Here is a 26,473-nt window from a genome sequence, read left to right as displayed (position 1 = left end):
AGATGCAAACTATTACATATAGGTTGGATGAACAACAAGGTCCTATTATTTAGCACAGGGAACTATATTCAACATTCTGAGATGAACCATAATGGAAAATAATATAAAAAAAAAGAATATATATAAGTGAGACACCTTGCCGTACAGCAGAAAGTAACACAACTATACTTCAATAAGCCAACTATACTTCAATAAATTAATAAAAATTTTAAAAGGCATAGGGCAAAGGACCATGCATTGTTTTGATTTACTGGAGGAAAATAATTGCCTGCCATAGAAGCCTCATGTCTTAATTAAACCTTTATTAAGTTTTGGGAATAAAAACCTAAATGTTTTTGTGTAGGATAAAGCATTAAAGGGTAAAACTTTCACTACAGGAAGATTTAGCATTTGCACATGTGTGGGTAGAAAGAGAGAAGCTGATAGAATAAAGGCATGGACTCTGGATCAGATCATTCCATGTACATACAAAAAGGACCCTTGAATGAGCAATGACCTTAATTATTAGGATTCTAAATTTCAGAAGTTATTGGGGAAAACGCCTAGAACTTCCAAGTTTATTTTGCCTGCTGTTGCTTAGAAAGAGAAAGAGATGAGAGCTGTCTTTTGGTTCGTTTCTCTCTGCCTACCATCTACCTTCCTTTCTTTGGCTTCTCATGCAGAAGCTACTTGATGGAAAAAGAGCTGAAACAAAATAACGAAACTGTCCTAATGCAAACAGGTGTTCTTTGTCTCTCTTTATTGCAATGGGTGGCTCCAAGGCTCCCAGATCCCCCAGCCTTACTCTGTTACTGATGGGGATTACCTCCCATCACCTACTACTTGATAAGACTCTTTGACCTCAGATTCCCAAGCCCACCTGTGTTAACTGTTCACAAGGTAGTAGATATGTCCTTCAGGCTCTATTTTGACTGCGGAATATTCTCCTTTTGTGACACAGTTATGTCGTTGTTGTTGTTCAGTCGCTAAGTCCTGTCTGCCTCCTTGCGACCCCATGGACTGTATCCTGCCACCAGGCTCCACAGTCCATGGGGATTTTCCAGGCAAGAATACTGGAATGGGTTGCCATTTCCTTCTCCGGGGGATCTTCCCAGACCAGGGATCAAACTCATGTCTCTTGCATTGGCAGGGGGATTCTTTACCACTGAGCCATCAGGGAAGACCCGTGATGAAATTATACAAATATACTAAAAAGGACAACTTTTATACGGATAGATATAAGTATCAAGGCCAGAATGACCACTAGCTATGCCAAAACTTTTGACTGTGTGGATCACAATAAACTGTAGAAAATTCTGAAAGAGATGGGAATACCAGACCACCTGACTTGCCTCTTGAGAAACCTGTATGCAGGTCAGGAAGCAAGAGTTAGAACTGGACATGGAACAACAGACTGGTTCCAAATAGGAAAAGGAGTACATCAAGGCTGTATATTGTCGCCCTGCTTATTTAACGTACATGCAGAGTACATCATGAGAAACGCTGGGCTGGAGGAAGCACAAGCTGGAATCAAGATTGCCAGGAGAAATATCAATAACCTCAGATATGCAGATGACACCACCCTTATGGCAGAAAGTGAAGAGGAACTAAAAAACCTCTTAATGAAAGTGAAAGAGGAGAGTGAAAAAATTGGCTTAAAGCTCAACATTCAGAAATCTAAGATCATGGCATCTGGTCCCATCACTTCATGGGAAATAGATGGGGAAAGAGTGGAAACAGTGGCTGACTTTATTTTTGGGAGCTCCAAAATCACTGCAGATGGTGATTGCACCCATGAAATTAAAAGATGCTTACTCCTTGGAAGGAAAGTTATGACCAACTTAGACAGCATATTAAAAAGCAGAGACATCTGCCAACAAAGGTCCATCTAGTCAAGGTTATGGTTTTTCCAGTGGTCATGTATGGATGTGAGAGTTGGACTGTGAAGAAAGCTGAGCGCCGAAGAATTGATGCTTTTGAACTGTGGTGTTGGAGAAGACTTGAGAGTCCCTTGGACTGCGAGGAGATCCAACCAGTCCATCCTAAAGGAGATCAGTCCTGGGTGTTCATTGGAAGGACTGATGCTGAGGCTGAAACTCCAATACTTTGGCCACCTCATGCGAAGAGTTGACTCACTGGAAAAGACCCTGATGCTGGGAGGGACTGGGGGCAGGAGGAGAAGGGGACGACAGAGGATGAGATGGCTGGATGGCATCACTGACTCAATGGACATGAGTTTGAGTAATCTCTGCAAGTTGGTGATGGACAGGGAAGCCTGGCATGCTGCAATTCATGGGGTTGCAGAGTCGGACATGACCGAGCGACTGAACTGAACTGAAAAAGAGTATGCTTTCAAGAGATAAATGTTTATGGAAATATTCCAGATATCAGTGTCACACGGTGAGGATTTGAATTTTAGACAGAAATTAACTTCCTGCACTTAGGTTCAGTGGAAACAAACTCATCTGGCATCCAAATTGGCATTCCATGTCAAGTCTTAACTGTGCAAGAAGGCATTTGAAGACAACTGCAGAATTCCATGACAACCATCTCCGCTGCAGTATCCCAGGCAGCCTACATGCAGCAGTAGCATACACATTCAGACCTCACATGCACACAGTACTGCTTGGGCTGGTAGAACAAAGATGGCAGCTGCTCCTGCCCAAATCCATGGAAGACCTTGCTATTGAAACACAGCCCTCTCAAACCTTCCTACATTGTTGGTGGGAATATAAACTGGTGCAGCCACAGTGGAAAGCAGTATGGAGGGTTCTCAGAAACTAAAAATAGAACTACCATATGACTTACCAATTCAACTCCTGGGTGTATATCTGAAAAACAAACAAAAAACTAATTCCAAAAGATACATACATCCCAATGTTCAGAGCAGCATTACTAGTGATTGCTAAGATATGGAAGAAACCTAAGTCTCTATCAACAGATAAATGGATAAAGAGGAGTGGTATATACACATATGATGGAATACTAGGCAGTCATTAAAAAGGAATGAAATTCTGCTATTTGCCACATCATCTATAGACTTAGGGGGCACTATGATAAATGAATAAGTCAGAAAAAGACAAATGCTATATGATATCACTTATAGGGGAATCAAAGAATACAACAGACCAGTGAATATAACAACAAAGAAGCAGATTTACAGATAGAGAGAACAAACTAGTGCTTAACAGTGGGGAGAGGGAAGTGGATAGGAGCAACACAGGGGTACAGGATTAAGAGGTAAGAACTATTAGGTATGAAACAAGCTACAAGGGAATATAGCCAATATTTTATAATAACTATAAATGGAATATAACCTCTAAAAATTGTAAGTCACTATATTGTACACCTATAATCTGTATAATATTGTACATCAACTATACTTCAATTTAAAAAAAAGATTAAAAACATCATCTTCTTTCCTGCTGAGCTCAAATATAATCTCAGAATCCTTCTACCCAAACACGGGAGTTAGCACTTGTAGTAGAACTTTCTGCCTTCCTTGTGCTAAGATTCTCTAAAGCTCTAAAACACGCTCCCTCCCAAGTAGCTTCTGCATGTTCATAATGACTTTCTGCCTTTCATATTCTTACCTCATTTGAATCCACAAGAATGATGCCAGTGCTGGGGAATTTAAGATCAATAATGGAAGTTCCCTGGTGCCTCAGGGGTAAAGAATCTGTCTGCCAATGCAGAAAATGCAGAGTTCGATTCCTGGGTCAGGAAGATCCCCTGGAGAAGGGAATGGCAACCCACTCCAGTATTCTTGTCTGGGAAATCCCAAGGACAGAGGAGCCTGGCGGGCTACAGTCCATGGGGTCACAAAGAGTTGGACACGACTGCTGCAACTAAACCATGCAAGACAAAATAAGCACTTCTGTGAAATACCAATAAAGGTATTTAGGAGAGATCAGTTGAAATCCTGAATGAACTCCAGCTCCTATATAGTCATATATACATCAGTGATTCTCAGAAGGAGGCAATTTTGACATATTACCATTGTGTAAAGACAGTTTGGTTCATTACAACTGGGAGTGCTCCTGGCATCTGGTGAGTTGAGGCCAGGGATACTGCTAAGCATTCTGAAATACACAGGAGAAGCCTCAAGAAGTCAGAATTATCCAATTCAAAGTGCCAAGAGTGTCAAGGCTAAAAAACCTTGGTAAACAGAAAGAGCTTTAGAGAAGTTCTCATCCAACTGTGATAGGATAGACCTAAGACTCAGACAAAATGTATGTGGACAGCTCAGAAGAATTAGCAAATAGCCCTACACATCCTTCTAATGGGGCAAAAAAAAAAAAAAAACCACCTGTTTTATATGTAGAAGATGGCAGTCTATCATTTCCCTGACAGCCTATCCTTATAGTTAAGCAGACATTAGAACTAAGATCATTGGTTCTATGCATTGGTTGTTGGATTCAGTAGAAAGAGGGTAGCAGAGGATGGTATTGCCATTTTTATACATGGAAATATCAGAAATCATTCATTCATTTCAACATTTGGTACACAAATACTTGGGGCCTCCCAGGTGGCTCAGTGGTAAAGAGTTCACCAGCCAATGGAGGAGATGCAGGAGACATGGGTTGTGAAGATCCACAGATCAGGAAGATCCCCTGGAGGAGAGCATGGCAACCCACTCCAGTATTCTTGTCTAGAGAATCCCATGGACAGAGGGTCCTGGTGGGCTACAGTCCATGAGGTGGCAAAGAGTCCAACATGACTGAGCAACTGAGCGCGCGCACACACACACACACACACACACACACACTCACACAAATATTTATTTAAGCCTTTATATAGTGCTATTGTGCTGATGCAAGTAAAACAACATTCAGCGAAGATGACCCTTGCCATAAAAAGCTTGCAATCAGCTGGGAGAGGTGGGCAAACAGCAAATTCAATGCAGTGCAATCAATGCTGAGTTGAGAGAGCCTATGTGTGCGCAGAGGAGGGGCATCTATCTAGCCTAGTCTCGGTAGTTAGGGAAAATGTTTTCAGAGGGAATGAGCTGAGCTCTGGAGAGAGAGTAGACATTAGAAACTCATAACACTGAGCCCCTAAGACAGCTCACTCCATTTGCTAAGCTCGACTAGTGTGCTGAAACCCAGTTAATCTCCAAATCTGAATCAGTATTTGCACTGGAAACGGTGGCAGATTTTATTTTCTTGGGCCCCAAAATCAACTGCAGACTGTGACTGCAGCCGTGAAATCAAGAGACACTTGCTCCTTGGAAGAAAAGCTATGACAAATCTAGACAGCGTATTAAAAAGTAGAGACATTACTTTGCCGACAAAGGTCTGTCTAGTCAAAGCTATGATTTTTCCAGTAATCATGTACAGATGTGAGAGCTGGACCATAAAGAAGGCTGAGTGCTGAAAAACTGAGGCTTTCAAATTGTGCTGGAGAAGACTCTTGAGAGACCCTTGGACTGTAAGAAGATTGAACCAGTCCATCCTCAAGGAAATCAGTCTTGAATTTCATTGGAAGGACTGTTGCTGAAGTTGAAGCGGCAGTACTTTGGCCACCTGATGAGAAGAGCCAATTCACTGGAAAAGACCCCGATGCTGGGAGAGATTGAGGGCAGGAGGAGAAGGGGGCAACAGAGGATGAGATGGTTGGATGACATCACCGACTCAATGGACATGAGTTTGAGCAGATTGCAGGAGGTGGTGAAGGACAGAGGAGCCTGGTGTGCTGCAGTCCCTGGGGTCGCAAAGAGTCGGACACGACGGAGTGACTGAACAACAACATAATAACAAAAACAATCTAAAAACAAGTCAAAGAAACATATTCCAATATGGAGATAGAATTGGCTTCTTCTCTGCAATATCCCCATAGCCTGCAGGTAACACTTTCGCATCCCCTCCCGCCTGGAGGACTTTCTAACTCTTCACTCCCTCCCCTGCTCTAACCACCTCCACTCTCCCTTCAGGTCAGGCACCTGTGGATAGACCTGAACATTGTATCAAGTTCCAATAAACCAAATGAATCCAAGATTCAACTACTTTTTCAGTCTACAAAAGGTAGCATTATGTGATACAACTCTTTCTCTGCACTTGGAGCTGAGACAGATGTGTGGTGGGGGGGGGGTGATTTTTATTTATTTATTTATAGGTTTTATTAAAGCTCACCTATTACCCACAGGCCTCAGGCTCCCTACAGAGAAACAACTATCACAATTGAAGCAGCTGGTTTCCAAGGTGCCAAATTAAAATAGATGAAGAGGTAAGGGGGAGGCGGGAATAAAAACATTAAGCTGAGACTTCCTCCCTCCCAAGTGCACGGTGCCTTCTACTATATTGCTCACATGAAATTGATTCCCAGTGTAATTAGACCAGGGCTACAAGGCAAAAAAAAAGAAAGAAAAATCTCAAATTATTCAGACCCCCAGAGCTATGCTTTTGCAATCACTCAAGTAACCGAGAAAGGAGCCAACTTTTTAATATAAATTTGTTATCAGTATCTAGACTGGCCAAGCTATTACAACACCCCATCTGCCTAAGAATACAGTCACAAGCTGAGTTGTGAATCAAAGGGAAGAGTCAGGCTTCCCACTTGCTCTCATAAACTTTTCATACGTAGAACAATCTGACTGGAAACTGCAGTTTATTCCAACAGTTCTCAAGGGCTGCTTGTCCCATTTGAAGGAGCTGGAGAGTTCCTCCGGTCTGCGGTAGACACCATGCTCCCGTTAGAATGGCTTGTGTCGGCCGTATTATGTACGGGCACATCCACATCCATCTTTCTTTGCAGCCCCGAGCTTGGAACTGCCATAGTACCCTCCCTCTCACCCCAAAGAGGCAGGAATGGCTTAATTGCCTTCCAGGTTGAAAATGAGCCGCGGAGACAGAAGAGCATCTTTCACGGGACTCAGAGGGGAAAGAAAGCGCCATCTTCCAAAAGAGGCACTTACTGGATTTCAGCAGTGCTGCCAGAACTTCAGCGGCTGCCCTGGGGAAAGAGAAAGAAGAGTGGTCAAGTCAATGTTCCGTGGTCGTGTTAGCCCAGGGATCCCACAGCCGCCCGCTCACTGCTGCCACCTAACTGCCCCATTAGCAACCAGGTAGCAGGCATTCCATGGATTCTACCGCTGGCCATTCAAGGGCCAGGAATGCAGAAATCCTGCTGAGTGAAACGTCTCTCTTGCAAATGGGTCTCAAGAGTCCCTTCTGCTGCTAGGCGTCTCTTCCCCTCCCCGCTTCCACCAACTTCCTCACACTTCGCTCCTTCCAGCCAGAGCTCTCACAAGCCCTTGATTTGTACCTGCAAACCCTGGGGACTCTGTGGAATGAGTTGGGAGGGGGTGAGCCTTGGAGGCGGGGTGAGTACAGCAAACTTCTTGAAATGCTCAGGGCCCAGGGGACACACTCGAAAACATTCACACATTGGAAAATGAAGCTGGTTCCTTAGGGTAGAAAATGACGATATTGCATTTTTCTTCCAAATTCATTGTTTTCTTCCATAAAGGAATTTGACAGCCTTTGTAACAGCAAGAGGAGGCACAGAGAATGAAAATGCCTTTGGCCCAAGGCTTAGTGACTTCCGTCTGCTCCCTGTGCCTGGGGAGGTCACACAAAGACCCACTCATATGGCAGAGGGAAACTTCATGGCACTGGGGACTCTGCTGTGATTCTGGGAGGGAGAGTGGGCTTGCTTTAAAAAAAAGAAGAAGTATTCTGCACGACCCTACTAACTTATCCTTAAAGCCTATTCAACAGTAATGCTTTCAAATTGTGGGGCTGGAGAAGACATTTGAGAGTCCCTTGGACAGCAAGGAGATCAAACCAGTCAATCCTAAAGGAAATTAAACCTGAATAACCATTGGAAGGAACGATGCTGAAGCTAAAGCTCTAATTCTTTGGCCACTTAATGCAAAAGCCAGCTCATTGAAAAAGACCCTGATGCTGGGAAAGATTGAGGGCAGGAGAAGGGCAAGACAGAGGCTGAGATGGTTGGATGGCATCGCCGACTCAGTGGACATGAGTTTGAGCAAACCCCAGGAGATAGTGAGGGACAGGAGAGCCTAGGGTGCTACAGTCCATGGGGTCACGAGGAGTCGGACGTGACTTAGCAACTGAACAACAAAAAAACACCCAGTGATATGTTCCCAGCACCCTTCTGAGAACTGGGGGCACAGGCCAAAGAAAATATATCACTATTCCAAGATTTCATAGACATGGGAGATGAACTGAGACCCCAAACCCAGAAATCTCTCTTCCCATTTTGCTTCCTACACATCCATTCTTCTTCAGAGCTTATCTTGCACTTGCTTTGCCCTGGTCTCTGCATAGTTGATAAGGAGCAATTATCTTTGCAATATATTATATACTATTTCCCTGGTGGCTCAGATGGTAAAGAATCTACCCGCAATGCAGGAGACCCAGATTGAATCCCTGGGTCAGGAAGATCCCCTGAAGAAGGGAATGGCTACCCACTTCAGTATTCTTGCCTGGAGAGTTTCATGGACAGAAGCTACAGTCTGTGGGGTCACAAAGAGTCACACATGCCTGAGCAACTAACACTTTTACATTGAGTAATAGAGCTGATTGTGAAAAATAATAACAAAGGAATGAACAAAATAAAATAAAAACTAAATAAAATTAAATAAACTAAATATTTTAACCTAAATAAAAATAAACTAAACTAAAATAAAAATTAGGCACTTGAAACATGATTGCTCTCCATAACTTATGAGAGAATCCTGCAAAGCAGTGGCCTGATGCTCAAAGGCACAAATCCATGGTTGGGATGACCCCAGCTCAGTGAGACCCACCCAGCTTCAGGGTAGTTGTAAAGAAAGCAAGGCTAGTTTTCACCAATAGACTACATCATTTCTCCTTCCTAACCATAATTTCCTCGAATCAACTTTCAGCTTCCTCAGCCACCCTCTTTTCAACTCTACATAGTGGTGTTGCAGAAAGGGGAACACCTTCTTGTCTAACATTTGGAAATGAATTGTCCAAGGAGACACATGTACTGGCAAAACAAAAGGCATTATTGGGAAGGGGCGCCCGGGTGGAGAGCAGGGGACCCAGGGAACTGCTCTGCCATAAGGCTCACTGTCTCGGGTTTTATGGTAATGGGATTAGTGTCTAGATTGTCTCTGGCCAATCATCTCACTTGACTCATACAAGGTCTGACTCAGGGTCCTTCCTGGTGGTGCGTGCATCTCTCAGCCAAGACGTATTCCATCGAGAAAGATCCTGGGAGGTTGGTAGGGCATATGGACTGGCATCTCCCCCCTCCTTCCAGTCCCTCCCAAATTCTCCTGGTTACTTTTTGGTGTGTTCACTATCAGGACTTCTTATTTCAAGATAACTAATGTAAGTGCCTGGCCAAGGCAGGCAGTTTCAGCTAATGGTTCCCTAACCTTAGTGACTCTAAAAAGAAGCACTTTGAAGGCGTTGCTGAGAGCCCAAGTCAGTGTGGAAACTCCATGAGCCAAAGTACAGAAGGCCTGGCTTGGGCTGAGACAAAATGAAAATCAGTCTTTTGGGTCAAAAGAAGAGTAGCCACATTGAGTTCATCAAAGGGGGTTAGCAGAGAAGAAGGAAACTGTAGAAACAGGAAAAGAAAGAATGGGGTATCCCAAGTGAAATAGGTAGCCTAATCTTAGATCACAGACCAGGTCTTGGGGCAACCCTGCATTTCTGATTTGCATAGGCACATTTGTTTGGGGGATTCACTATCAAGTACTGCTCCATTGAAAACTGAAAGTGTTAATTGCTTAGTTATGTTCAACTCTTTGCAACCCCCACAGACTGTAGCCCGCCAGGCTCCTCAGTCCATGGGATTCTCCAGGCAAGAATACTGAAGTGGTTGCCATTTCCTTCTCCAGGGGGTCTTCCTGATCCAGGGATTGAACCTGGATCTCCTGCATTGCAGGCAGGTTCTCTACCATCTAAGCCACCAGAGAAGCCAATGGTATGATAACACAATAAATAAACATGAATCCAAACAGTGACATGATACAGCAGAAAACACATGGTAAGTGTCGTGTTAGTCAAAGATGGGAGATTGATTCCTGAAGAACCAGAAAATATTTCTTTCTTTACAAATATTTTGTCCTTCTAATTGGGGGATCAATCCATAACACAGCAAAGGGCACATTTAGACCAACAATGCACATCATGTTTGAGACCAAAATCCAGTGTAAGTTTAGATACAATTTCATAGATAATAGGAAGCCATTCCATTTCTTCTATCAAGAGGGTATGGTGTCAAGGATGGAAAAGTGAGAGGGAGAATTTGAGCAAATTGAAACAGGAGGAAAGGGGGCAGAGCACAACTTTTAAAGGAATGCCACAGCCATAAGACATGACGAAGACTGGTTAGAACCAACTAGACCCAAGGTGGTAGGGGATCCGACGTCCAATAGACTTTGAGCCGCATTACGCGCTCAGTGTAATATATTAGCGTAAGCTAAGTGACACACCCCCAGTGCCATGACAGCTCTGAGACCAACCATAAAAGGCCCAAAAGGGGGTGGTTTGGTCCAATTTCTGGAAATCTCACCCCTCCCCTGAAATAACAACAATCCTCCCTGGCCTGTGAAATTTATTGTTCAGTCGCTAAGTCGTGTCTGACTTATACAACCCCATGAACGCCCACCAGGCTCCTCTGTCCATAGGATTTCCCAGGCAAGAATACTAGGGTGGGTTGCCATGCCCTCCTCCAGAGGATCTTCCCAATCCAGGGAAGCCCAGCCTATGAAACTACCCAGCTGATAAAAACTAACTACAGCATATTTCAAGGCCTCTCTCTCTCGCCTTCTGTGAGACTCCGCACTCTATCCGTAGAGTATGTTTCTCTCTAAATAAACCCACTTTTACCTATCACTTTGTCTCTGAACTTCTTATAAATTAAGAAACTCAAATTCACCAGGAACAGAATAAGATTTGATGATAAACAGGCCAGTGATAAAGCACAGAGGAAAGGGAAGAGTCAATGACAGCCTGGAATTTTTAGCCAAGGTAATTGGGAGAACAATTAACCCAGGAAGGAGGGACATTGAGGTGTTTAGAGAAGATGATGAGCTTGATTTGGGACTTGCTGAGCTCGAGATGACAGGGACAGAGCTACACGGAAGTATTCAAAACGCGAGTGGAAACACAGACATGAGGATTCTGGAGGACATCCAGAGTTGGGGTGTATATTTATGAATCACTACAGTAGCAACACCACTTGTAGCCACAGCAACAGGGGATATCTGTGAAGAAATTCTATCAAGAGCGGAGTAGAGAATTGGTCCAGGGAAGCATCTGGACTAGAGGGAAGGAAACCCCTAAGAAACACAGATAACGCACAGTCAAGGAGAAGGAAACAGAGGGGCTTCAGTTTAAAACTGGAAGTCGCTAGATTTTCCAGGCACGGTGTTTTTCAAACTGTAGGTTGTGACCCAATTGTTTGTTGTTTTCAGTCAATCGTGTCTGACTCTTTGACATTCCATGGACTGTAGCCCATCAGGCTTCTCTGTCAATAGACTTCTTCAGGCAAGAACACTGGAGTAGATAGCCATTCCTTTCTCCAGGGGATCTTCCTGACCCAGGGATCGAACCTGGGTTTCTGCCGCATTGCAGGCAGATTCTTTACCATCTGAGCCACCAGGGAAGCTGTAGGTTGTGACCCAATAGGAGCTGTAAATCAGTTCAGCAGTTAACTAACTAGCTTCATTAATGAAAATGAATAAATTGGAATGGAATAAAATATATCCAAGATATCTCATTCAGCAAAGCTTAGCAGTGATCTGGGAAACCCTATTTCAAGGCCCATACACACATCATGTGCCTACTGGGAAGATAATATAAATAGTTTCCTCTAAAAAAAATTAAGCTTGTCAAGATGCAGGTTAAGGTATAAGATCCATATGAGATCTAAACAAGAGCAAATGACTGGAATCAGCTAATGAACTTACGAGCAAACAGAAAGCGTTTGATCCCCCACGTGGTGCTGGGATCCAGGCATTCACGTGAATGTCACCGAAAGCCTCTGTATGTTCGCTGTGTCTGGTGGATAAATGTCTGGAAGACTGGTCCACTGTCTGAGCACTGTGCTCTGCTTCTCTCCTGACCCCCTGGTGTAACACTAAGGACGTAAAACCAACTACTTTGCCAACCAATGGTTAAACCAACAAAAAAGCAAAAATGCAAGCAGCTAAAGTTTAAACAAGTAAGAAAATGAGTGAAAGTGAGTTACTTCCACGCTAAGAAATCAAGCCCACAACATTGAATGAATGACTTGGTGTTCTAGACTGCCCCCTGCTGGACATGGACATTCAGCACCCATGGTTCTGGGAGTTTCACTGGTTCTATAAAGATTCTTGAGATGCCACCGTTCTGTTTAAACCCATATCATCATCCCATATGGTTTGAATTGCTCAGTCCTCCTGGGATTAAGACTAGAAATGCCAAAATGTCCTCCTCTGCTGACTCTCCCTGAGTTGGGTCACTGAATGGGTCATTTAATAAATTTTTGCTGAATATCATGCTCCCAGAGAACTACAACAGGCAAAGGAGAAATGGGATGGCTTCCACTTTACCCATTCCACAATGTGGGGGATAACTCAGTCAAGATTCTAGAGGTCACATGTGTGCGGGTGTGACATCACTTCAGTTGTGTCTGACTCTTTGTGACTCTATAGACCAAAGCCTACCAGGTTCCTCTGTTCATGGGATTCTCCAGGCAATAACACTGGAGTGGGTTGCCATCCCCTCCTCCAGGGGATCTTCCCGACCCAGGAATCTAACTCACATCTTTTATGTCTCCTGAATTTGCAGGCCAGTTCTTTACCACTAGCGCCACTTGGGAAGCCCTCTTGAGGTCACAGGTCATTTCAGTTCTCCTCCTCAGAAAAAGCTGTTTAAAACATTGCCAAATTTGTATATATTCCCTTGTCAAGAGTTAGCAGAAGCCACAGAACTGCAACAATTTAATTTACTTCTTCAAAATGAAATAAATTTTGAGAGCTTTTACAATAGTCTTTAATAATTATTACCATAATTTGGGGAGTCCCCATAAATGTCAAGTGCTATGCTAAGCGTCCTACATCTATCATGTGTAATCTCCCCAGGAATGCTGGAGGGTTAAATAACTAGTTCTATTGTACACATGCACCAGTGAGGTTCACAAACACTAAATAACCTGCCCAACTTCCAGCAGCTAGTAAGAGGCAGCATCGAAATAGTAGCCACATCTCTCCAGATCTAATCACATATAGCTCTTGGCACTTTTAAAATAATGCTAGAAGGGTCTTCCCTGGTGTTCCAGTAGTTAAGAATCCATCTCGCAATGCAGGAGGTGGAGATTCAATCGCCAGTTGGGGAACTAAGATCCCACATGCCACAGGGCAACTAATCCCGGGTACTGCAATGAAAAGTGCTAGAAGAAATCTAAAAGATCTCTCAGTGCAGGTGACTGGCACAAGGTCAGATGATTAATCTGTCACAGAGCCAATATAGCTTCTTCACCTTGAGTCCAGGGCTTAATTCAAGGTTCTACATTTTACAGTTTAGCTAAGCTTGAGTGGATGTAGATGTTCAAAGGTAGTCATGGAGACAAGGATGGAGAAGTTATCTGGTACCAACCCACAGAGGTTTTGAATGCCGGGCCTGAGTCGTTGAATTAGGACTTAGAAGGCTGGGGTTTGAAACTTGGATTTGCCATTTTTGTGGTCTTGTGTTCTGGGGTTTACTGGATCATTCCAAATCTCACAGCAGCCTCAGCAGTGAAGTAGATTTAATAGGTTCTAACTGATAACAGTGGTGTGAAGAAGGAGGTCAAGGCAAAATTAAATTAAAATCTACCAAAGTCCCTGGAACATACCATGAACTTGAGTGACATCTGTCGTAGAACCACTACCAAGCAAGGAAGTGAAGGTTCATCCCTGTATATGTGTTTGCACATGGTGAGCTGGCAGGATTATCATATATTAATCAGGAGAGGCCCCTGGAGAAAAATTAATTTCTCCCCCTTGGAGAAAAATAAAATAGCCAAACTATTTCATGGAGGTCAAATATTCTGTAACTCCAAAGGTCTAGATATAATGATCGTGATCTATATTAGTTATCTATATCTCTGTGAAAAATTACCACAAATTTAGCAGCTTAAAACAACATTTTCTATATCACAGTTTTTCTGGGGCAGGAATTTCATGGCTTACTAGATCCTCTGTTTATGGTCTTTCAAGGCTGCAGCCAAGCCGTCAGTCAGAAATGCATCCTTGCCATCTGAAAGCTCAGCTGGGGAAGGGTCTGCTTCCTAGCTCCAACAGATCATGGACAGAATCTATTTCCTTGCAACAGTGAAGCTAAGGACCCTGGTGTCTTTGCTATTAGTTGGCTGAAGACCATTCTCAACTCCTAGATGCTAAGCCAACAAACCTGTCTGCTAACTTCATCAATCATGAAATTTTTATAGGGAGTATGTAAACAAGACAAAGTCTTCTAGGACACGATGCAATCATGGGGGTAACATGCTCTCACTTTGGACATATTCTATTGTCTAGAAGCAAGCCTTGGATCTTACCCATTCTCAAGGGGAGCTATGCTCAGCCACTCAGTCCTGTCTGATTCTCCACGGTCCCATGCACTAGAGCCTGCCAGGCCCCTCTGCCCATGGAATTTTCCAGGCAGGAGTACTGGAGTGGGTTGCCATTTCCTTCTCCAGGGGACTGTCCCAATTCAGGGATCCAACCCACATCTCTTGCATCCCCTACATTCACAGGCAGATTCTTTACCACTAGCATCACCTGGGAAGCCCCTCAAGGGGAGGGGATTACTCAAATGCATAAACACTAGGAGATGTGGGTGATGGGGGGCTACATTAGAGTCTATACACCACCCAAAGCTTCTTGCAATCTTTGATATTTAGATACTAGGACCCTGATATTCTCCTAGCCAAGACATGACCCTCCCTGGTCTTCTCCTTCCCACAGAATAGAACTATCTACTGCTATCTCAGTATCTCAGAAACTCAGACATCCTTCTGTCTACATGCCCTTACCACCCAGATCACACCACACACTCAAACTCCCCCATTTTAACTTCTAGCATGCTCTTAATTTGCCCATTCCTCTGTTGTTTCCAGCCTGGTCCAAGCACATGGGGGTCCGGTACTTCACAGAGAAATGTAACTTCTAAAGTCATTGGCCTTGGTTGAAATTTACAGTTTATTTTCTATATAATAAATATATATGAACTGCAGAATCATGTTAGATATATCAGAAAATAGTTGCACATGAGTAAATGAAAGAAATTAAGATCACCCAAATATCTCTCATCTAACGACTGTGACAACCCCAGAATGAATCTAACCACATCATCTTTAATGTGTGTGTGTATTCGATCACGACCACCTCTTTGTGACCCCAGGAACTGTAGCCCACGAAGCTTCTCTGTCCATGGAATTTCCCAGGAAATATCTACTCTAAGTCCCCATCAAACTGGTCTTCAGGCTGCAACTAAAATGATCTTCTCAAGGTCATCAGATTAGAAAACCCTCACATCGCAACTCCCACAACCACTTTCACTCTTGGATAAACACCCAAATATGAAACATGCTCCAGGAGACCCCACCAAGCCTGGGAACTGCCACCTGCTCCAGCCCAGCCCCAGCCCTGCCTCTTACACTCTGTAGTTCTGCCCCTCTGACCTGCCAGGCTTTGAAATATATCCCGTAACTTGTCTTCCGTCCTTGCTAATGACACAGCCTAAATGCTGTGGCCTTCCCCTCCTTCTTCACATCCCATTTCAGGTGTCACTCCCGCAGGAAAGACTTTCAGGACCCCTAGCCTAGGTCCAGGTCCTCTATTGGTATATTCATCCTTCACCCCTCCCCCTTTTTAAATTTCTCAATTCAGTTTGTAATTTTTCACTCATTTCATGGTTATTTTACTAATGTCTGTCTCCCCTTCCAGTCTGCAAACTCCAAAAAACCAGAAAACATTTTGTTTGGCCTTATTCTGTGTGTGCCTATGTGCTCAGTCGCTTTACTCTTGTCTGACTCACTGAGACCCCACGGACTGTAGCCCGCCAGGCTCCTCTGTCCACGGGATTCTCCAAGCGAGAATACTGGAGTGGGTTGCCATGCCCCCTCCAGGGAATTTTCCCAACCCAGAGATCAAACCCACATCTCTTATGTCTCCTGCATTGGCAGGTGGGTTCTTTACCACTAGATCCATATTCTATACCCATCATTTAATAGTACTTGATTACAGAACACCATCAAATATTCACTGAACCTTTTCCAAAAATCAGGCATTGGTCTAGGAGCTTTAGTTACACTGTCCATTCATTCAACAAATATTTATTGAGCACTTACTGTGTGCTGAGATAAACTGATAAACCAAAGATTCTTGCACTCCAAAGGGGGTGAGGTTAAGGAAATAATTAATAGACAATAAGTATTTTTGAAGAATATATTAAATTAGTATTCTCAATTGTGATCAGTGCCACGGAGGAAAAAAACAAAGAAAAATTAAAAATAGAGCAAAGAGATCAGATGCACAGGGCCAGGTTGCAAGTTTTTTTAAAAGTTTGGCTAGTGTAGTCTTCATGGAGAAGGCAATCTCTGAATAAAGGAGGGATGGAAGTTGTCTTATACATATCAGAAGGAAGCATGCCCAGACCCTTATAATGACAATAGGCCTGATCTGTTCAAGGAACAGAAAGTTGGACAGATCTGCTGGAGCCAAAATGGATGGGGGAAGATGAGTAGGAGCTGGGGTGAGGAGTAACAGAGGGCCTGGTAAACACTGTAAAGGCTTCACCTATACTCCAAGCGAGGAATTCACCAAAGAATTTTGAGCAATGATATAACATATTTTAAGACTTCTCTGGCTTCTCTATTTTCCAAAATACAAAAAAGACTCTAAGGAAGCCAGAGTAGAAACCAGAGACCAACCAGAGTAGAAACCAGTAGAGAACTTTGCAGAGCAAACCAAATACAGCAATGACTAAAAGGGATTATAGACAATGGTCAAGTGGAATTTCTCTTGACCCACTTGCAGGAATGCAGGGTTGGTTAAACCTCTGAAAATCAACCAATGTATTAATCCATCATAATAACAAAATAAAATACAAAAATTATATTATCATTTTAATAGACACAAGAAGACCATTTGGTAAAATTCATTACACTTTCATGATAAAAATGCTCAACACACTAGGAACAGAAGATAACTTACTAATATCTGATAAAGGGATCTCCTTATCCCTGATAAAGTGATCTCTTAAAACCCATAGTTAACATGATACTTCATGGAGAAACAAGACTGAATGCTTTCCTTCTCTGATCAGGAACAAGATTCAGATATTCATTCTTACCACCTCTGTTCAACATTGTACTGGAAGTTCTAGCCAGAGCATTTAATAAGAAGGGAAGGAAGAAAGGAGGGAAATGCTGATTGGAAAAAAGAAAGCAAAACTATCTTATCTATAGATGGTTGGGTCTTACATATAGTAAGTAAATTAATCCACTAAAAAACTATTAGAACTAAAAAGTTCTGCAATCAAAAATCAATTGCATTTCTGTAAACTAGCAACAAATAGTTCAAAAATGAAGTTTAAAATAGGAATCTGATTTATAATGGCTACAAAAAGAATTAAATTTGGGGTAATAAATCTAAGAAAGAAACCCAAGGCCTTTACATGGAAAGCTAGAAAACACTGTTTGAAAAAAAAATTAAAGAATATCTAAATGAATAGAAATTACCTAAATGTCAGCTGTCTCCTAACTACTGCTGTAGCCCCAGAATTGATGTATCCATAGTCACTGTGTTAATCTTAGTCACTCAGTCGTGTCTGACTCTTTGCGATCCCATGGACTGTAGCCCGCCATGGGATTTTCCAGGCAAGAGTACCAGAGTGGCCTGCCATTCCCTCCTCCAGAGGATCTTCCTGACCCAGGGATCGAACCCTGGTCTCCTGCATTTGCAGGCAGATTCTTTACCGCTTGAGCTACAGGGAAGACCCTAAGGTCCCCTTTAAAATGTTCAGGGTACTAACTACAGCAGGGGTCCCCAACCTGTGGGCCACAGACTGGTACCTCCTTTCAGATCAGAAGTGGCATTCAGTTCAGTTCAGTTCAGTCACTCAGTCGCTCAGTCGTGTCCGACTCTTTGCGACCCCATGAATCGCAGCATGCCAGGCCTCCCTGTCCATCACCAACTCAGAGGTTACTCAAACTCATGTCCATCGAGTCGGTGATGCCATCCAGCTATCCCATCCTCTGTCGTCCCCTCCTCCTCCTGCCCCCAATCCCTCCCAGCATCAGGGTCTTTTCCAATGAGTCAACTCTTCGCATGAGGTGGCCAAAGTATTGAAGTTTCAGCTTCAGCATCAGTCCTTCCAATGAACACCCAGGACTGATCTCCTTTAGGATGGACTGGTTGGATCTCCTTGCAGTCCAAGGGACTCTCAAGTCTTCTCCAACACCACAGTTCAAAAGCATCAATTCTTCGGCGCTCAGCTTTCTTCACAGTCCAACTCTCACATCCATACATGACCACTGGCTAAACCATAGACTTGACTAGACGGACCTTTATGTCTCTATCAGCAGTGGCATTAGATTTGAAATAAAGTGCACAATAAATGGAATGCACTTGAATCATTCCAAAACCATCCCTGCCCTGATCCATGGAAAAATTGTCTTCCATGAAACCAGTCCCTGGTGCCAAAAAGGCCGGGGCCCACTAAGCTAGAGGGCTCTTCTCAGGAAGAACACGGATATGTTTTGAATTTGGAGCCAACAGAATTTCTTGGCCATTACTATGAGAAGCAACATTAACTTATTTCTCATGCATGGGTGTGTCCTCAGTCACTTCAGTCATTTCCGACTCTTTGCGACCCCATGGACTGTAGCCTTTCAGGCTCATCTGTCCATGGGATTCTCCAGGCAAGAGTACTGGAATGAGTTGCCATTTCCTCCTCCAGGGGATCTTCCTGACCCAGGGATCAAACCCATGTCTCCAGTGGCTCCTGCATCGCAGGTGGATTCTTTACTACTGAGCCACCAGGGAAGCCCTGACGTATATCTCATAACAATTCCCACTTTACAGATGAAGGGACTATTCACAGTAAATTAACCCACCTGAAGTAACGTTAGAAAGTACCAGAGCAGGAACTTGGCCTCAAGTCTGTCTGACCCCAACATCTGGCACTTACCCCAGATACCTAGCAACACCGGCAGCCCTGGGGTCAGAAATACTGTATTTCAGTAAACTAGCAATGAATGAGGATGATATCTTTGAATATTTATCAATATTTTTGAATACTGATCTTTTATTGTGGCCACATTGCAGAATCTGTTCATTTGTTCTCATAGTTTTTTTTAATGGATTCATTATGACTTTTTATATACAAGACCAAGCCATCTATAAATCAGATAGTTTTCAAAAAGAAAAAAGTAGGCAGCCCTAGAACTTAATGTTAGATTCTCTCAAGAGCTGGCCATGGGATGCGGGGTTGTAGCAACAGAAACAGAAAGTGGTGGGGGAAAAAGAATTATTTAAAATAACAGATGGAGAAAGCAGGAGGACCTTTACAAGAGACAGAACATGTTGCCCGCAGAACACAGACGTCCAGAACACCATCTGGTACCATCCCAGCCTCCTGCCTGGCTGGAGAAGGAAGAGCAGGATGGGTAAAAGCTCACAAACACGTACACACACACACACACACACACACACACACACACACATACAGCCAGTTACCAAGGAAAACAGATGACAAATGGATCTTTCTCATCACTATTTTCAGAAAGGGAGGAGAAAACAGAAATGGAAACTGAGATAACTCCTACATGGTGAAAGAAAAGAAAAACCATGGACATATGGCGCAAAGGTCAAACCAAATCCTGTGCCCAGCATGGAACTTGTCCATTTCATTCTGGAGAAAGAAAAAGAAAAAGTACTCCCCAACTCTATCCAGATGTTGTCAAAGACACCTTGTGGGAACCATCATCCATCATGGGAAATTGTTACAAGAGAAATCAAAACCCTAATCTCAGGCAGGTTTGTTAGAACATCAGTAGGGGATGTGGTCACGTATGGATGTGAGAGTTGGACTATAAAGAAAGCTGAGCACCAAAGAATTGATGCTTTTGAACTGTGGTGTAGGAGAACACTCTTGAGAGTCCCTTGGACTGCAAGGAGATCCAACCAGTCCATCCTAAAGGAGATCAGTCCTGGGTGTTCATTGGAAGGACTGATACTGAAGCTGAAACTCCAATACTTTGGCCACCTGATGCAAAGAACTGACTCATTGGGAAAGACCCTGATGCTGGGAAAGATTGAGGGCAGGAGGAGAAGGGGATGACAGAGGATGAGATCGTTGGATGGCATCACCAACGCAATGGACATGGGTTGGTTGGACTCCGGGAGTTGGTTATGGACAGGGAGGCCTAGCGAGCTGCATGCAGTCCACGGGGTCACAAAGAATTGGACACGACTGAGCGACTTAACTGAACTGAACTGAGGGGATGTGACCGAGGATGGTTTATGACCTGAGCCAGGGAGCCGGGAGCACAGCACCACAGTCCAGGCTGGGAGGACCCTACCCGGCTGGTCCTAAGCAGCAACTCTGCAAAGGGGAACCGGTTTGGAAGTACTTCCAAATCCACGGGCAATGGCATCAGGACCTAGGATTCAGATAAAATTTTTTGAGAATCCCCACGACCAGAAGAGGAAAGGTTAACTCAGGGGAGGGAGGAGCAGAGTGTGGATTCTAATAAGCTCTCACAAACAGGGGAGACTCTTTGACTCTTGAGTTACAACTCAATGTGACAGTAATGTTTGAGTTTCCTTAAATTATTCATAAAATATAATATATATGGATGAGTGACTGTGACCCTATACATATATATTTGTATATATAAATATATAATATGCACGTATATATAAAATATACATATAAATATATATGTGTATGCATATAAATTTGTATGTATGTATATATAAATACATAATGAGAGCAGCATATAATTATGCATATATATGCAAAATAAAGTGTTACAGAATGATTTCTGTATTACTGTAGTAGAATAGTTGCTGTATTTAGTTGAATTCTTCTAAGATAAATGCATGTATGAGGCCATCCTATCTTGAATATCTGGAAGCACAAAAAAGCTGTGCAAACCCAGAACAGGCACCTGGCAGATATTTGCTGATTTGATGAATGAACAGAAATGTATCTGATTTTACTCTTGCTGAAGAGCAAAGACAGGCCTGATCCTTACTTGACCTACTTGTTTAGATGTAAGAGAGTGATGCACTTGGTACCAAGGCTTAAAGCCCCCATCACTAACGCAACCAACACAACCAGCACTTCCAAAGGTTGCCATTCACAAAAGACCAATATGGTAAGATTCTTCCCACTGATACGAGATTGCGAGAATAAGCAAATGCATAGGGATACAAGTAGATTAGAAGTGCCAGGGGCTGAGGGGAAGGGGGATGGGGAGCTATTGCTTAATCATCACAGAGTTTTGCTTAAAGTAATGAAAATGTCAGTTTATGACAAGAGTTTTTGTTTGTTTAAAAGTTATCAAATGTTTAAGTGAAACAAATGAAAACTTTTGCTTAAAATAATGAAATAGTGGTGATTATTGCCTAACAGTGAAAATGTAATTAACGCCACTGAATTGCACACTTAAGGACAGTTAAAATAGTAAATTTTAAAAATTGAAATATTGCTGATCTACAGTGCTTTAGGTGTACAGCAAAGTGATTCATTTTATATATATATATATATATATATTCAGTTTTATATATATATGTATATATATAACTTTTCAGATTCTTTTCCATTATAGGTTAATACAAGGTTTGAGTACGGTTATCCAGTTAAGGGTCCCTTGAGCTGCAAGGAGATCCAACCAGTCTATCCTAAAGGAAATCAGTCCTGAATATTCATTGGAAAGACTGATGTTGAAGCTGAAACTCCAATATTTTGGCCACCTGCTGCAAAAAACTGACCATTTGAAAAGCCTAATGCTGGGAAAGATTGAAGGCGGGAGGAGAAGGGGACGACAGAGGACAAGATGGTCGGATGGCTTCATTAACTCAATGGACATGAGTTTGAGTAAACTCCGGGAGTTGGTGATGGACAGACAGGCCTGGAGTGCTACAATCCCCAGGGTCGCAAAGAGTCAGACACGACTGAGCAACTGAACTGAACTGAACTAACCTCACATTAACTCCAGAAACCACAAAGAAACTGTCACCAAAAAAAGGGGGGCTTTTTTTTTTTTTTAAAGATTACCAGGAGTGGACTTTCCTGGTGGTCCAGTGGTTAAGAATCCACGTGACAGTGCAGGGGACATGGGTTCAATCCCCAGTCCAAGAAGACCCCAGATGCTAGTTGGGGCAACTAAAAAGTCCATGCGCCACAACTGCTGAGCCCATGGACTGCAATAACGAAGCCCGCACACCCTTCTCCATGAGAAAAGCCGTCGCCATGTGAAGCTCCCGCACCGCAACTAGCGTAGCCCCACTAGCCCAGTGCACTGCAACAAAGACCAGCACAGCCAAAAATAAACTAATCCATTCAACAACAGCAACAAAAAGACGACCAGGAGTGAACTGCCGTGGTGGGAGGGAGAGCAAGCGGGCAAGTAGTGCCCTGAGAGCGTAAGGGGATGTGGCACAGACCACACTGCTCAGCTTCACCACGAGTGGTGGGCAGCACAGGGTTCCTCTCGCGGGTCAGCAAGCTTCCAGCAGAGAGTCCGCCTGCTTTTTTCATCTCCCTTACAGAGACACTGGCTCTCTTCCCAGACCCCTCACGTACTATGACTCTCACCCAGAAGTGCCATGAAGAGGTTAATGGCTTGCTTAGATTGCAAGGTGAAGAAGTTCTTCTGTTTGCACAGGCATTTTTTCTTTTTTGCCTTTAGAATTACTGAATCATTCGTACCTATCCTATGCTGAACACATGTTTGCAGATAGAATAGATGCATGGATGGATGGATGAATACATTATCATATACAAGTGTTCGTATATGCTATATAATTGAAAATATACTTTAGCATGCTTTTGATTATTTGTAGTAGTGTAATTATGCTTCTTAAACCATCATTAGACATCACGTGCTTTAAAGATATGAAAGTGTATATACCACAATGTGTAAAATAGATAGCTAGTAGGAAGCTTCTGTGTAACACAGGGAGCCCAGACTGGCGCTCTGTGACGACCTAGGCGGGTAGGATGGGGTGGTGGTGGTGGGAGGCTCAAGGAGGAGGGGATATGTATAGTTAAGACTGATTTGCATCGTTGCATGACAGAAACCAACATAACACTGTAAAGCAATTATCTTCCAGTTAAAAAAATTTTTAAAGTATATGCATGGGAGTTTGAATAAGACTATGATTTTTTTTTTTTTTCTAATTTAAAGAACCCATGATTCTTTGAGGCAATATCGTGATGGAAACGAACTGGTGGTTGTTTGGGTAGACCAGCTGGTAGAGCATCAGACTTTTAATCTGAGGGCCCAGGGTTCAAGTACCTGTCTAAGAGCCAAAAAATAAATGAACAAATTTTTTAAAAAATAAAAATATTTTAAAACACTTTTAAAGTTTAAAAAGTAGTGGTTACTACTCTAAAAAGATACTACAATGAAGCAAAAAAGTGATGTAAAATAAACATCTTTAAATAATGAATCATGGAGACTATCTTAGCCACCACAGTCTGAAATCTGGGTGAACTGTAAGTCACCTTTGTCTAGAAAGACATCGCAGATGACAAAACTGAGGTACTAAAGATTAAGTGGATTTGGGAAAGATATTTTTTTCTTATAATTCCTTTGAAATCAAGAGAGAAAGTTCATTAAAAAAATTTAAGTCTCTGATCCATCAATTTAATGACTCTAGTTCTTTCTCTTTTCCCCTACTTAAATGTGCTGTCACCTAAAATAAATCCAAGCCAAAATGAGCCTTTATAAAGGAAGAAATGAAACATTAAATTGTCAGCCAAACCTTCCAAAACACTGCATCTAGACCTTCCAACAACTGAGTCAACAAACTGAAATATGTATTTAACAGTTACCCACATTCATTTGGGGATTAGGTTTACAGAATAATCTTTCTGTTGGAACTCAATCCAATCCCCAAGTGAAGGTCATCTTTTGTCTATGATAAACACAATAATATCTTGGCTGTTGCAAACAGGGCGGTTGTGTAAACTCCCAGGCATGTTAGAATCACCCATGTTTATTTTAACAACCCCATTGGTAGGATTAAATGGGCTTAAAGACTAAATGACTTTACTAGGGTGGGTTTCCTATATTTATAGACTGTCTTTTGACCATTAAAATTAGATTCAAATAACCTACATAACAAGAAATGATTTTCCTTATAAACATTAGACCAATTGTTTAAACTTGTCTAAGGAGGCCAGAACCTTATATATGTTGCCAAAATCCTGCCTGTAAATTTATTAGGCATATTTACTCTATTGGAGCTACATAACCTGAAGAAGAGTTCATCCAAGATGGAATAAGTCAGTGGTTGAGTCATGTCACAATTTCTAAGTACAATGTCATGCATGAGAGAACAAAGTGTCTGGTGCCCTAAAGAATGAGAAGTTAGCATTTTTTGAAGCACAGCGGCCAAAAACGAGGACTATCCAGCATGCAATCATTCATTAATGTCCTGTGCCATCAAGTCCTTCGAGTACCATCAGCAAACTACGTTCTTCCCTGGTTACACATCATAAAAGCCTCAAGACATTGTCTTCTTTTAGGATAAGAAAGTGAGGGAACCTGTAATTCTAGAGCAGCAGATCTACCAATGTGCTGAACACAAATCTCAGGAGGTATTCCATGTTCAGATACATATGGGACTCACTTCATATGGCATCCTTCCATACTGAAATAGTTGAAGAAATTATGATTCATCTGCACAGAATATCTATGCAACCCTCATGAGGAATGACGTTGGGCTATATATTCTGTTGAGAATGAAAATAAATGAATAAATAAACTTGCATAACTGTAAGTGAACTGTCAATGTTAAAAAACAAAGTCAACAACAAAAGTGTATGTGCTTACAAGGATATATATACTTACAGCACAAGAACATATATGCACAACTGGTAAGCCTCAAAAAGACTAGAAAAGTATACTGCAATTCATTTTTAGCAGCAATCACCAGGAAGGGATGGAGTTGGCATAGAGGAGGAGTATCTCATCATTTTTCTAGAAATTTCTGTACTATTTTAGGCTCTTATCACACTGAGGTGTATATCAGTCAGTGCAGGCTGCCACTAACAAAACACCACAGACTGAGTGGCTTAACAGCAAAAAATGTATTTTCTTCCAGTTATGGGGACTGGGAGTCCCAGATGCAGGCCTGACAGGGCTGGTTTCTGGTGAGAGCACGCCCCCTGGCTTGCAGGCAGCCACCTTCTTGCAATGTCCTCACCTGGCTTTTCCTTGGTGCTTGTACTTTCTCCTTTTTCTTATAAAGCCACCAGTCTTACCACATTAGAGCTGTACCCTTATGACCTCAGATGTTGTTCAGTTGTGAAGGCATGTCTGACTCTTTGCAGCATGCCAGGCTCCTCTGTCAAATTCATGTCCATTGAGTCCATGATGCTCATTGAACCTTAATTACTCATAAAGACCTTATCCTCAAATCTAATCAGTCAAAGGGAGGGTTAGGCCTTCAATTATGACTTTTAGGAGGGGCAAAATTCAGTCCATAGCAATATGTTTCTTCAATGGACATTATTAGTGGCCTGATCGGCACTTATTTCCACCTAACACCTTCCAAAAAGAACCTCAGTTGTGTGTCGGTATCTACATATCCCATGCGGAGCCAAGTGCTTAAGGGAGGGCTCAGCCATCCTCCTTGCTATGAATTAGTTTAGGAATAAGGCTAAGAACCAATCCAGCCAAAGACCTGTGGGAGAGAGTCTATAGGTAGATTTTGAAACAAGTCAATTCTCTCGAAGAAAAAGCCCTAGGAAGAAATGGCCACTCCTCTTCTTAAGGATACTGCCAATATAGACTTAAAGCCTGTACCTGCTGCAGCCTGGAGAAGGAAATGGCAACCCGCTCCAGTATTCTTGCCTGGAAACTGCCATGGGCAGAGGAGCCTGACGGGCTGCAGTCCTAGGGGTCCCAAAGAATCAGACAGGACTGAGCAACTGGGCACAGTGAGCATGCGTGGAGCACCATTCTGCTGCCAGTCCGAACACAGAGGCAACTCTGACGGCGGCAAAAGCCAAGAGGGAAAAGCCGGAGCCCTTGGTGTCACCACCGACCCACAGAGCCACCCGCCCAACATCCGTACTTCCAGCCACACGAAAACATCACGTTTCTTCTTCCTCAAATCATTACAAGTCAGAGAGCTTGTACTATGTGGAGCCTAAATCATCCTAAATGATGCAGTTTCTGAGAAATAATAAAAATATATCCTGTGAAAGACTTTCAAAAATCACCCTCTTAGCAATTTACAACATATATTAGTGAATTAAAGACTCTGAGACATCCCAGAGTT

The 26,473-nt window shown here is 42.7% G+C and overlaps 1 protein-coding gene across 3 annotated transcripts in view; it reads right to left on the bottom strand.

The window, feature by feature from the left end:
* Positions 1-26,473, bottom strand: part of AGBL1 (AGBL carboxypeptidase 1) — a 909,156-nt gene that overhangs the window by 769,597 nt on the left and 113,086 nt on the right. For all 3 annotated transcript variants that reach the window (XM_043922371.1, XM_043922372.1, XM_043922374.1), the window contains one exon: positions 6,893-6,930. In XM_043922371.1, the coding sequence (XP_043778306.1) occupies positions 6,893-6,930 (38 nt within the window). The remainder of the gene's footprint in view (positions 1-6,892; positions 6,931-26,473) is intronic.

Source organism: Cervus elaphus, chromosome 13 (genome assembly GCF_910594005.1).
Source record: "Cervus elaphus chromosome 13, mCerEla1.1, whole genome shotgun sequence".
NCBI lineage: Eukaryota > Metazoa > Chordata > Mammalia > Artiodactyla > Cervidae > Cervus > Cervus elaphus.
The sequence above is the reverse complement of the archived record's forward strand: the minus strand, read 5'-3'. Positions and strand labels throughout refer to the sequence as shown.